This window comes from Suricata suricatta, chromosome X (assembly GCF_006229205.1).
Source record: "Suricata suricatta isolate VVHF042 chromosome X, meerkat_22Aug2017_6uvM2_HiC, whole genome shotgun sequence".
NCBI classification, from domain to species: domain Eukaryota; kingdom Metazoa; phylum Chordata; class Mammalia; order Carnivora; family Herpestidae; genus Suricata; species Suricata suricatta.
In genome coordinates this window covers 6,234,276-6,247,435 of record NC_043717.1, presented here as the reverse complement: position 1 = coordinate 6,247,435, position 13,160 = coordinate 6,234,276, and the positions used below count along the sequence as shown (strand labels likewise).

At 54.5% G+C, this 13,160-nt stretch overlaps 1 protein-coding gene across 3 annotated transcripts in view; it reads right to left on the bottom strand.

Annotated features, from left to right (window-relative positions):
* The window catches only part of WWC3 (WWC family member 3), a 118,258-nt gene that overhangs the window by 24,127 nt on the left and 80,971 nt on the right, over positions 1 to 13,160 (bottom strand). For all 3 annotated transcript variants that reach the window (XM_029930359.1, XM_029930357.1, XM_029930358.1), the window contains 3 exons: positions 5,271 to 5,513; positions 2,442 to 2,531; positions 859 to 1,424 (listed from right to left, as the gene is read on the bottom strand). In XM_029930359.1, coding sequence (XP_029786219.1) covers positions 859 to 1,424; positions 2,442 to 2,531; positions 5,271 to 5,513 — 899 coding nt within the window. The remainder of the gene's footprint in view (positions 1 to 858; positions 1,425 to 2,441; positions 2,532 to 5,270; positions 5,514 to 13,160) is intronic.

Below are 13,160 nucleotides of genomic sequence, written 5' to 3'. Positions count from 1 at the left end.
GTCTAAATGGAATGTCTAAAACCTCGTCGCCATGCAAAGAAAAGTTCGGGAACTTCAGGAATGAGACCTGGTTCTCGATCCTCTCTAAAACCTGAAGAACTTAATCTTGTGGGAGGGTCGGCTCCAAAAGGCACACAGGGTCAAGATGAGGAGGCTTGGAGCCCAGGCCCTGCTTCGGGCACAAGGCATCAGCTGGAATATTCTGGAGAACAGCAGTCCACAGGGGCTCCAAGCGGACAGGCCCTGGCACCAAGCAGAAGCTGACTGAACGCGGACTAGATGGATGCTAGTTCGTGCTCCTCGATCTGAAGGCCACCAGAGAGATCGAGTTGGTGGAAAAGACTGATGCTTCCCGGCACGTCTTTTGAAATTACACCAGTTCTTTTTATTCCTATGTCTGATAGATTACATCTTGGAAAACCGTGAGGCCAGGGGATGAAGAGACGAAGTCACGGGGACAAGGGAAGGAGGCATTGGCCCCGGGGTACAGGCAGATGTGGTGCCCTTCGGCCGCATGCGCCCTGGAGAGCTCACCGAAGCCCCGGTGCCCCCCGGGACGCCCGTAGCAGCCTCTGAGTGTGGAAGGCGGCGGTCCCGGCCTTCCCAACAGGCAAACACGTTCTGAGAACGAGCCAGATGCCCGGGAAAGACACCTTTGCCACTTCAATGACACCTCTGGGACCCGGACGCGAGGCCCCCGAGGAGAGCATGCAGGCAGCAGGTGCACCTCCTGGCCCTACCAACCGCCGGAATTCAGAGCACGCTATGGAACTGGAGCCGGCTGGCTTTGGTGCCACCGCACCTGCTCTCCTCCCCGAATCGGGAACCCTTCTCCCCACGGGGCTCATCAGTACTTACCTGTGCCCGTGGGAGCGGCAGCCGCTTGGGTCCCTCGCTCTCGAGGTCCTTCCCCGTCCCCGGGGAAGCCGTGTGGCTGTAGGGACGCCGTGGCCTGCGAGTCTTCGTCCCCCAAAGCCGAGGCCTGAGCCCGCAGTCTGTCGAGCGCGCCCAGGCCGGGTACCTCGAGACTGTCCCCGAGCTGGGCCAGGGGCGAGTCACGCGAGGCCGGGAGGAAGGGCGTGTCCAAGGGCGAGCTCGGGGGCGACAGAGAGGACAGGGAGGAGCGGGAGGACAGTGACGCCAAGGACTGCGGCGTGTCCAGGGAGCGCCTCTGCCTGTGGAAGCCCGAGGGGCCCGGGGGCTCGCAGAAGGGGGCGTCTCGGCCCAGGGAGTCGAAGGGAATGAGGTCGAAGCGCAGAAGCTGGCCGCTCTCGGCGTCGGACTTCTCGTACTGCGGGAGGCCGTAGATGTCCGTGAAGCTGACGGAGCTCAAGGAGCCGCGGCTGGAGGCGAGCGAGCCCCGGCTGGAGGCCAGGGACCCGCGACTGCTCCCCGAAGACACCGTCAGGGTGCTGGCAGACAGGCTGAAATGACAAACACCCTGGGTCGTGAGACGAGCGGCCTGCACACCTGGGCCAGAGCCCCACCGTTCTTGGCCGCAAAGCAGAGCGGCTGGTCTGTTCCAGAGGGAACAGAATCCTGTCCCAGGTTCCCATGAGCCAGAGCGGGTCTTTAACCACTTGCGAGCATTTAGAAGGTGATGTCACTAATATTCCCTTTGTTTCTTTCGAATGTCAGCGGAGAGCAGCCGTTAGCATCAGAGACTCGTGCCCGAGTGCCAGGTCCAGCTCGGACGCGGACTAGCCGCGTCCACCGAGTCAAGCGTCTTCCCTCTCGGAACCCGGTTCGTTCTCACTGGAGGCTGGGAAATAATCACTGCTGCCTCGTGACATTTTTAGGAGGAGTAACTGAGGAAATACTACATAGAAAGCCCTTAGATGAAGCTTCACAATACGGTAAGTACCCACAAGCAGAAGCTATTACTCAGCATCCGAAGCTTATTTTACAACTCTGTGTATCATTAAAAACATAAATAAAAATATCCATGTGCATATGGAGATAAAGGGACATGCCTCAGAAGCTGTGGATTAAATTACAAAATCATGGGGCACCTGGGTGGCTCAGTCAGTTAAGCAACTGACTTTGGCTCAGGTCATGATCTCGCAGTTTGTGAGTTGGAGCCCCACATCGGGCTCTGTGCTGAGCACTCACAGCCTGAAGCTTGCTTCGGATTCTGTGTCCCCCTCTCTCTCTGCCTCTACCCCCCCCCCATCAAAAATAAATAAACTTTAAACATTTTTTAAAAAATCACAAAATCGTTGGACGAATTTGACTTTAGATTCATTATTCTGCAGCCAAGCTCGGTTCTCAGACTCCCCGAATCCTGTATGAGCAGCGCCTCTGAAAAATATGGTGTAGACGCTTTTCCACCTGTGTTTACAGCCGCTTCCGGTTCTAAGTTCTGGCACGAGAAAAACAAGCTAAAGGGGACGATGAAGTTCATGGACACGTCGTTCTAACATGATAACTAAGTTACCGACCTCTTTAACTGGGACTGGAGATAGGACGCCAGGCGGGCAGCCTCCTCCAGCTGCATGAGGAGACAATTCCTTTTTTCCTGAAGGAGAATCCTGTAGGTAAAGAAATGGGCCATTAGTGGATTTTTCAGAGATAGTGAGTACATGTTCCCAATAAGAAACTCAACTGTAAAGTCCACCCCCTCCCCACCACTGACTTAGGTGTGAAAGACTAAATTCTAAAAACCACATCCAGGTCACAGACACCAAGATAACAGACTGGTTTTGTCTTGCTTGAGCATGTACCCCCAGCACCCTGAGCAGTGCCTGATAGACTGTGAGAGCTCAGCAGGTGCGTGGCTGGTGGACGGATGGGAGGGTGCGTGGGTGGGCACATGGATGGGGGGAGCGGGTAGGGGGGTGAGGGGGGGAAGGGGGTGGGCAGCCGCAGGAACAGACAGCAGGGATGAGGGGCTAGACTAGAAAACGGACTCAAAGGCAGAGCGCGTGAGGTAACCTAATGGGATTCCTCGGAACAAATCAGTGTCCCTCATTGAAGGCCTCTCTGGGCAAAAATGCATGCAATTCTAAAATCTACAGAATGAAAGGATCAGACCCAAGTAAAACACAACAGCAACTGTCACAGGCTTGGGGAGCTTTGTTCTTTCCACTTTTTCTCCTTTATTATTTCTGAGCTGGACTTTCTCCACGACACTACGGCCACCGGCCAGAATACAGCCTGACACGTGCAGCCACTCGCCCGCCGCCGAATGAACGTCTGAGTCCGTTTGCCTCAGCACAAGACAGCCCTTGTTTACAAACCAAACGATGGCATTGTAACTCAGGACCAAGGAGGCGTCATTAACACAGCCACTCTGTTCTCCGACGGGAAAGGATTTACGGTGTTCCGATCCCCAGCGCCACTCACCACCCCGGCGCCAAGTTCCTACCTGACACCCGGAGGCCGAGACCGGCAAAGACTGGCCAAGCAGCAGGCACATGTCAGCCGGAAGACGCCGACCTTGGTCACTCTTGCCTGGCTGCACACCGGCTCTGTCTTATGCCCCTCAGCCTATTCGCGGGGGAAGCCTCATACCTGGGGGGCCCGGGCTCCCGGTTCCATCCAGCATGCATCAAACGAAGGGGGCACGCGGAGAAACAGGCCTGCCTCCGCCAGGCCCAGGCTTCACTGCGGCAGGCGCCCCAAGGGGCACGTGGCCGCAGACAGAGAAGCTTCCTGACATGCTTGGTGCAAAAGCACCGTCGGCACAAGGGCATGCGGTCCCAACCCAGGGGGCGGTGGCATATTCGGGCCCCCCCCCCCCCCCCCCCCCGCCAGCCCCTGGTGGAGGGCTCTGCAGCCCAGGACTCAGCTCCTGCGCTGGCCCCAGAAGAGCCTCCATCAGCCGGGCGAGCTTGGTGGAGCCAGTCCCGGGCTGGGCAGCGAGGGGAACAGCGGCTCCACAGGGCTCCTTGGAGTCGCACCCGGGGACCACAGCCCACGCGGGCCAGGATTTCCACATGGCAAGGGCAAAAATAGTCGTGTGCATGGATGTGGGGTCTGAAGAAGCAGGTGGCATTTGTGGGGACTGAATCGACCCCCCTAAGAGAGAAGCAACCCAGTGAACTCCCAGGCCCCCCCTAGCCAGAACACACACCACAGTATACCAATGATGGAGAAGGTAACACTGAGGCGGAAGAGTCTAGAAGCACAAGGGCACAGGTGAACAGTTCCACAGTCCCTTTCCGGACTCAAAAGCACCTCTGTGTTCACTCTGCGTGAGGTGGCACGCCACGCTATCATCTTAAGCAAACCAGAACACGCTCCGCCGGTTCCTCGGAGCCGTGCTCTCCGAACACCAGCACTTCGTGCCAACACCGCCATCGGCCACGAATGTCACCACACGGGCCTCTGTCAAATAACGACAGCTATCCAAGCATAGATAACCCCCAGCACATACAGAGAACAGGCTAACGGGATTAACTGATGGGTCTGAGGGCATCTGTACAGATGAAACCATTCAGCTGACTGTCGAATCCATGTGGAGATGCTCACATAGATGCAGCATCCGGTCCTCTCAACACGCTGAAGTTTAAGGTCCACTAGATTATCAAACAGGGTGGGCTCTCCAAAGCTCAACTGATACCCTCGGATAACCATCTGACAGCTCCGAAACGTGGAGGTCAGACCGTGATCACACGTGGCACATGGAAACTAGGAGACCCTGCACATCCCAAAACACTGCACACCCGGGACACAGGACGCTGTGCTGGCTTGGCCAGCAAAGAGCCCAGCGCAGACCAAGGAGAGGCACATTTGGATGCGGATACGTGCCAGGCTGCCGGGTTCCCACTGCCGCAGGCCGAGCAGGCTTTCCGGGGGGCGAATCAAGAGGAGGTGGGTTGCCCCAACGCTGACAACACCAGGAATGCGGGCTTCCTCTCGGTGCCAGAGCCTGTCTCCCACCCTCCAGCCGGCAACCTCACGTCCAGGCTGCTGTCCTGCAGCGCCCCTATACTGGGAAGGGGTGCGGTCTAAGCGGGGGCAGGGGGGCGTGGGGGCAAAGCGCGGCAGGGGGGCATCATCCCTCCCTCCATCCCCATTCCCCTTCTCTATCCCCTCCGGCTGCTGAACAGGAACCAGGAAGCTCGGGAGCCCCGGGCAGAGCCAAGACGTCCTACAGAAGGGAAGGCGCGCGCCCCCCTCCAGTGCCACCAACCAGGATCAATCTCGAGTCACAGGCCCGTTCTCTGAGTCAGCTCTTCCGGCTGCTTCTTCGCTGGCAGCTGAGCCCCCCCCCCCCCCCCCCCCCCCCCCCCCCCCCCCCCCCCCCCCCCGCCATGCCGGCCCACCTTTCCGTAGCGCCCTGCACGGATGTGGCCCGCGCACGCTCCACCTCCTCCTCCAGGCGCCCCCGCTCCTCCTCCAGCCGGGCCACGTCTTCCAACGGCCTCCGCTGCTGAATGATGAGCTGCAGCTCCTGCAGCAGGGCCTCCTTCTCCTTGACGAGTTGCAGCCGGTCCCTGTCGGCCTCGGCCAGGCCCGGCCAGGACTCGTTATCCAGCTGGGCCAGCTGCTGCTGGATGGTCGACACTCTGCAAGACACGGGCCCAGGAGGTCAAAATGTCACTCTCCCCCGTTCTCAGCGCCATCATGCAGACTCTAGAAACCCACCCGCTAAATACTGCAGTCAGCGCTCCAAGTGAACCTTAAGTGACAAACGTGAAGTGTCTGGAAATGAGGGGGTGGTAAAGGTAAGACGTCAGTATTTTGCAGAGCGTCCCCTGGCCTAGCTCTGGGGCGGCAGGGTGCAAATCATGCTTGTTGCAAAGAACTGACTGAAGGCTGGCACCCTCCACATGCCCGTGCGCTGTGCTGTGGCGGGTGCACGGTTTCCTGCACAGCACTGTCCCAGAGCAGGACAGAGCCACCTCATTTCTCCCCATCCCCCGTCACCAGTCGCTAAACACCACGCTGGGTAGGTGAGAGATGCTTCTGGCTTTCTGTCTTGTCCGTGGTGCCTAACCACTAACACCGCCTTGACAAAAATGACGGGCCAGCCACACACCTCTCACCGTGCTTCGGAACAGAAAACCCCTAGCGCCCACTGATCTACGTCTTCTGGTTCTGTTTGCTCTCCCCAGCACCAGAGACCCTGACCGTATGGGACACTCGAGATGCCTTGTAGAGAGCAGGCCCTCGGCAAGGGCTGAGCACACAGAACTGGGAACACAGGTGACCGCAAATATCCGAGTGCGGGAGGGTGGGCCCTGGTAGGCGGGGGTGTCGGCATGAGGTAGTCAGGAGGGTGCAGACCCGTCAGTCTCACTAAATGCATCAGCAAGACCAACCCCCCGGGTGTAAAAACACGGACTCTGTGGTCACTTTCCACGGGCCCAAACTTGCATGGGTTCGCTGAGCAGAGCACATCACCGTGTGTCCTGAGTTGTTGCTGAAGGCAGACTAAACGGCATAGATGTGGCCTGTATTTTCAGAGCAATCCTTTCACAGCCGGAGTAGATTGTTGTAAGCTCTTCAAGGTTAAGAGTGGCTAAACATGAGGGCTATCTGTTTTTAGGCAGAAGCGAGGGACACCATGGGGCGCCTGGGTGGCTCAGCCGGGTAAGCGTCTGACTTCAGCTCGGGTCATGATCTCACGGTTCGTGGGTTTGAGCCCTGTGTCAGGCTCTATGCTGACAGCTCAGAGCCTGGAGCCTGCTCCGGATTCTGTGTCTTCCTCTATCTCTTTCCCTCCCGCGCTCACACTCTGTGTCTCTCTCAAGAATAAATAAGCATTAAAAAAAAAAAGTAGCAGCAGCAGCGAGGGACACCAGACTTGCCCCAAACCCAGCACCGTGAAGGACACATAGATGCTGGCCCACATGCCCAGCTTTAACGAGTCCTCCCGGTACTTCGGATGCTCACTTGAGCTCCAAAGCCCTCTGCTCTCAGGCAGCCCGGCCTGGTCCGGAGGGCCCTGACTGGCCCTGGGGCTCTTAGCGGCCCCTGTTAGACTCCAAAGTGATGATCCTCACGAAAACGGAAATGGCAGGAGTGCCCCTGAGGCTGCCCTGTCCCATGTCCGGGGCACCCATGCTCATCAAAGCTGGCATCCTGCCCACCAGGCCCAGGCCTCGGACTCTTTCTCAACCCCCTGCTCCCCGCGGACACTGCTGAGAGACTGGGGTCGGTCCACACGGCAGAGCCTGTCGGCCGGCCCCGCACCAGGTCAGGGTCCTCTGAGCTGGCCAGGAGCGTGCGGGCAAGCCAGTCTGGCTGGAGGCCTGGGGGAACCGCCTTCTTCGAGTACCAAAGCAATCCGAAAACCAACCGTTTAAAAAAGGAGTATGCAAATTACAGTTTAAACGTGCGCGTTTTAGTCATGTCCAATTCCCCAAGAAGGTAAAGAAAATAGTTGACTGTCAGTAGCTTTATTAGGCAAGTTCTTTCCCAACTTAAAACTAATTTCCTGAAAATGTGTTGGAAAACGGTGCCAAATCATGTCACCGAAAAATACTAATGACAGAGGCAGCCGAAGAGGGTTAGGAATCCAACTGGGCCTTCAGCATCCATCTATGTCTAATTAGTGTAATTAAAATTTATGGCAGTCATATAACTGAAGCCCAAGGAAAATACACTCCAAGTAAGCCCACAAATAAGTTAGTGCCAAATCAGACATTATACCCAATGAAATTTCTGGAACATTGTACCGTAGATCAAGACAAGTCCAAAGTAAGGAGTAAGTCTGAAAGCGCTGAACAACAATGAGCAAATTCATCGTGTCCTCGTAAGTTTTCATTTAATTTCCCTGCCCAATCCACAGGAAGAGCCCCCCTGAACCCAGCTACAGTTAGCGGTACGCCCGTACTGATGCCCGGACGTCCACGGCAAGCAGACAGAGTTTATCAAGCTCTGCCTCTGCGTCTCCGAAGTGCGCACGTGAGGCCCCCCTGATCCGTCCAAGCCGGCCAGGCGCAGCTTAGCTGCCATTCTACACGGATTCAAGCTGCCACGGGCGGGAGGGCGGCAGAAGATCCAGTCCCAGCTAGTCCTACTTTTTCCAGGCAGATCTCAAGTCAGATCCACTATCAGAAAAAAAATAAGGAGAAAAAAAGAATCGCGGGCAGGAAGAGAGGCAAAAGCACCAGGTTCGAAAGGGCTGTCCACCTAAGGCATAAAAGAACCTGTGCAGTGGCCAAAGTGAAGCACGTTTCTGTGGCTCAGAAGAAAAACAGGCAAAGCCACACGGCAAGGAACAACCTCCGTAGCAGAAACCAAATCTGGACGAAGTGGACTTCACGCAACCCGTCGGGAAAAGTGGCTCGAGCTGTGCCGCACACTAGGCAAGCATTCCTACGCTTAAGAAGAGTGTTTTAAATACATTTCATGGGGCGCCCGGGTGGCTCAGTCAGTTAAGTGTCCAACTTCGGCTCAGGTCATGATCTCACAGTTTGTGAGTTCGAGTCCTGGATAGGGCTCTGTGCTGACAGCTCAGAGCATGGAGGCCATTTTGGATTCTGGGTCTCCCTCTCTTTTTGCCCCTCCCTTGCTCACGTTGTCACTTTCTCTCAAATATAAATATTTTTAAAAATTTAAATACATTTCACAACGATACAAATGACTGCCATCTGACAGCAATCTATGAATCTAGAAGAATATTGATACATATTGCAAAGCGCCATTTCTTGCCCTTCCTACTCCAGATGCAGGCACGTGGGGCCTGCTCACAGCTGGGCTGAGAGTGTGGCACACGTGTCTTGTCTGTGTGTCCGCACTAGAGGCCAAAAGCTCTAGAAGGATTCCTTCAGTGATTTCTTGTGTGTTCACCAAGGGACAGACAAGACGGCTTTGCCTTCGACACCGTACGTCTTAGCTGCTGTGCTGTCCCATGCTGCCGGCCTCAAAAGAGGCCACCTGCCAGGAGGACCCAGGGTGTACGAGGTTCACTGGAGGAGACTGACTTCGTGCCTAAGACGCAGTGTCACATCCGGCGCCCCTTCCTCCACACCCACGCCACACAGCCAATCGGAAGGCTATCACCATTCTAATAGGTGATACGTTTTATGGCTTACATATTCTTTCTCACAAATGCCTTTAAAAGCTTTAAAATATGGGGCGCCTGGGTGGTTGAGCATGCGGCTTCGGCTCAGGTCATGATCTCGCGGTTCGTGGGTTCGAGCCCTGTGTCGGGCTCTATACTGACAGCTAGCTCAGAGCCTGGAGCCTGCTTCAGATTCTGTGTCTCCCTCTCTCTCTGACACTCCCCTGCTCATGCTCTCTTTCTCTCTCTTTCTCAAAAATAAATAAAACATTAAAAAAATCTTTTAAAAATAAAAGCTTTAAAATAGACACCCCTGTGTTCATGATGGAGAAAAAATGAAGGCAAAGCCTCAACCAAGCATTCAGCCTTCATACTTATTATGTGATCTCCAAATTCCATTCCCTGACCAGGCCTAAAGTAGACACAAGTAAAATATGAATCATTTCTCCCCTCGCTGTGTTTGCCCAAACACCTTTTCTGTTACAGCCCAGGCACCATTAAGCCAGAATGGAAACGTGCATTTATGTTGCAGAAAACTACTTAGGCTCCACAGTTCACAGAAATCCTAAATACTGTTTGCATTTTTCTGAAAAACAATGTACAGTTCTGAGGTATATGTTACATGCCCAGAACAATCCTTAGTTATTTCAATTTATGTGCAAATTCTGCAGTCTACTACATAATTTTGCATGGTGCTAAAATACGATTGCTTTCTGGAAGAGAACTGGAACCCCAGGCAAGCCACGGTCCCCTTTGATGGTTGAGACATCAGGGACCCCCAGTGACACACTCTGGGACGTCGTGGTGTTGGCTTAGAGCCTTCCGCCTTCGGATTTCAATCACAGCTACGGATTTGATACTGCTTATGTTTTCTCTCCTCAGTTTTCTTTTTGTAAATATCCATGTACGCAAAAAGTGAAAGTTCAAGAAAACCTCAGCTGAGATCTAGGTCAGATGGACAATAAAATCACTTCAGCTGACTGAGCTAAGTATCAATAAACTGGTGTCCATTTGGCTCAGCTCCCTATTCTATGTTGGAAATTTGAGAAGTCTGAATCTAGAATATGTGGTGTAGGAAGGATCTACTAACACCCCCAAGCCCCTCCCTGTCTGCACGTTTTTTCCCCTTCGAGGGTGCGGACCTTCAGAGAGTGACTCCTCTAAACGAGAAGCAGAACATCTGTAGGCTTCTTTCTCTTGGCCTGAGTGGGGAAGAAGGCGCCAAGCATGGCAAGGATGCTTATCCGCTTTTCTCCCCACTGTGCCTCACTCACCCCCGAGCCCCGATGCACAGTCACTGGAGAAATGAAGGAAAACTCAGAGCTACTGATCAAATTCGACTGGAATCCTAACACGACCCTGGCTCCTGACAACAAATGAACAGCAGGACGCATCCGGGCAACAAACGCTAAGGCACAAAGAAACTGGATGGGTCCGATGTTTTGTTCCGATCTGGACTGCGAGTGTTTCCATGGAAACAGCTACAGTTTGTGCACAATTCTGGAATGAGTGTTCTTAGGTTAAAAGGGAGGAACTATCCGCGTCACCGGGACTGCTTCAAGGCTTGTTCCTCCAAATTGGCTTTGAAAAATTCTAAAATTATCAACCAATAATGTGAAAGCATTTCTATCGTAAGGTCTGCCTTGAGAGTCGCCAAGTGATGTTCCTGAAGGGAAACCCAGAAGCAGTTGTTGGGGTATGTTTTCCACAACCCAAAGCTGAAAACACAAAACTAGTCACCATGATGGCGGTGGTTTGGTCTAGAGAATTCTCCAGAAATCACACTACCACGTGGAATTAGGGGTTCCACTTCTACAAACTTCCTTTTAATTTGAATACATCCTGGGGCGCCTGGGGGGCTCAGTCGGTTAAGCGTCCAATTTCAGCTCAGGTCATGATCTCACTGTTTGTGGGTTCGAGCCTCGTGCTGGGCTCTGTGCTGACAGCTCAGAGCCTGGAGCCACTTCAGATTCTGTGTCTCCCTCTCTCTCTGCCCCTCCCTAACTCACGCTGTCTTTGTCTCTCTCAAAAATAAACTTTAAAAAAAATTTTAATGAATAAATAAGATAACCACTCTCAGGGCCTCTGGGTGGTTCAGTTGGTTAAGCATCCGGCTGATTTCATTTCAGGTCATGATCTCACAGCTGCGTTCGAGGGATCGAGCCCAGAGGGTGCTCTGTGAGATTTCTCTTGTTGCTGTAACAAAAGGCCACAGATTTGGTGGCTCAAAATAGCACGCATTGTCATCTTACAGTTCCAGAAGTCACAAGTCAAAAACGGGTGGGCAGGGCCATGATCTTTCTGGAGGCTTCAGGGAAGGACCCATTCCATTGCCATTTGTGGGGCCGCCCACAGGCCTCAGCTCAAGGCCCACACCACTCTGACCTCTGCTTCCCTCCACGAGTCTCCTTCCCTGACTGTCCCTCTTCCGGGGACCCTAGTAATGACACGTGATCACCCTGGACCATCTCCCCACCTCAGGGTCCTTACCCTAACCGCATCCACACAGTTTCTTCTGCCCTGGAGGGTGACATAGGCACAGGTTCTGGGGGTCAGAACATGGACATCTGGGGGGGGGCGTGGCTCTGCCAACTCCAGGCATGGAGTCAGCAGTGTGCTGGGCAGGTATGAGCCCCGGCACATCTGCAGAACACCGAAGGGCCCACTCGGCTGGGGCAGGGTAGGGGAGGGCACGGGGCACGGACTAATGCCCCCAGTTAGTGGAAAACCTGTCCCGGTGGGCCCTCATTGATCCAAACACAGTCAGGATGTAGGAGCAAAAAAATAAGCAGCCCGAGCGTAAGGCTTCTCAGCCGAGGTACTACGGACGCTCTGGGCCACCTAGGTCTGTGCTGTCGAGCCGTGGGGTGTGCTGTGGGCTGTTCAGCAGCATCTCTGGGCTCCCCCCGCTGGATGCCAACAGGGCCTGCCTCTAGTTCCCTGGGGAGCAGAACGCTGCCTCCTTCAATGCTTGAGACCCATGCGAAACAGAGGAATGATAGCACCTAACACGTTTTGATCCTTCTCTGGGAAAAAACAAATTCCGACCTAGCAACTGACCCAGACCAGGAAACACACCACGGAGAAGCGCAGGGCAACTGGCAGGACGTCTGCCCATTAGGCTAGCCAACTTCACGAGGAATGAAGACGCCCCATGATGCTAAGCAGCTGTGACAATCGGGGCTCTTGAGAGCTGTTCGCAGCAATGCAAAGTGGCTAAGTCGTCTTGGAAGGCAATTTGGTGGCAGCTGGCAAAATTTCAAGTGTGCACGCCTTCGGACCCCCACACTTCACTGGGGAGTCCACTCCCAGGAATCGGTCACCTGTGCGAGGCTGGGGCCTATGAGACAGTGTGCCCTGCTTGTGGGAAGGGAAAACCACGGCCACCGAAGATGTCTATCCACAGAGAGATGCTTATGCGCCCTAAGCTATGCATCGTGTACTGTATTTAGCGACGCGGGGCTTAACTGATTTCAGTGTTTGGGTAAAAGCCTGGAAGGTTTCATGTCAAACCATTCATGGTAGGAAGTGGGATCAGAGAGGGGAAACACAGGCGGTCTCTATTTACTGATTGTGCCCGTGACAAAAACGATGTATTCATGTATTGTTTTTGTAATAAAAACAAAGAGGAAAATACAACCGTGCGTGCGCATAGGTAAACATGCTCGTGCTATATGCGTGCATCACGTACACACACACACACACACACACGGGCATGTGTTTCTGGCTCTGGCGTGTGTACGCATACGTTCACACACGCACGCACAGCCCCAGCACGTACTGCCCGGTGGGCTTGGGGGCGGGGGGGTGGGGGGGGAGGTCCTTACCCCCAGCAGAGCTGCTGATGAGCTCGCAGATTTCTGTTAGCTGGGGAGAAGTTTAACTCCCAAATAGGTCAAGGACCATATGTAATCATAGAAAGCACGATTCTCCCGTTCTCCCAGCAGCTTCTCTACCCACTGAAGCTCCTGGGGTCCCCCACGCAGACGGCAGGCGTGGCCCCACTAAGACATCGCGGTCCTCCAGCCCAGACCAGGGCTTCTCGGCCTCGGCACCAGGGACACACAGTGGGGGTCATTCTAGGATGATGGAGCAGCAGGCCCAGGCCCTACCGACTAGATGCCGATAGCAGGTCCCCCCGAGTCATGACAGCCACAAATGCCTCCAGATAGGGCAGACGTCCCCTGGGGGTAAAGTACCC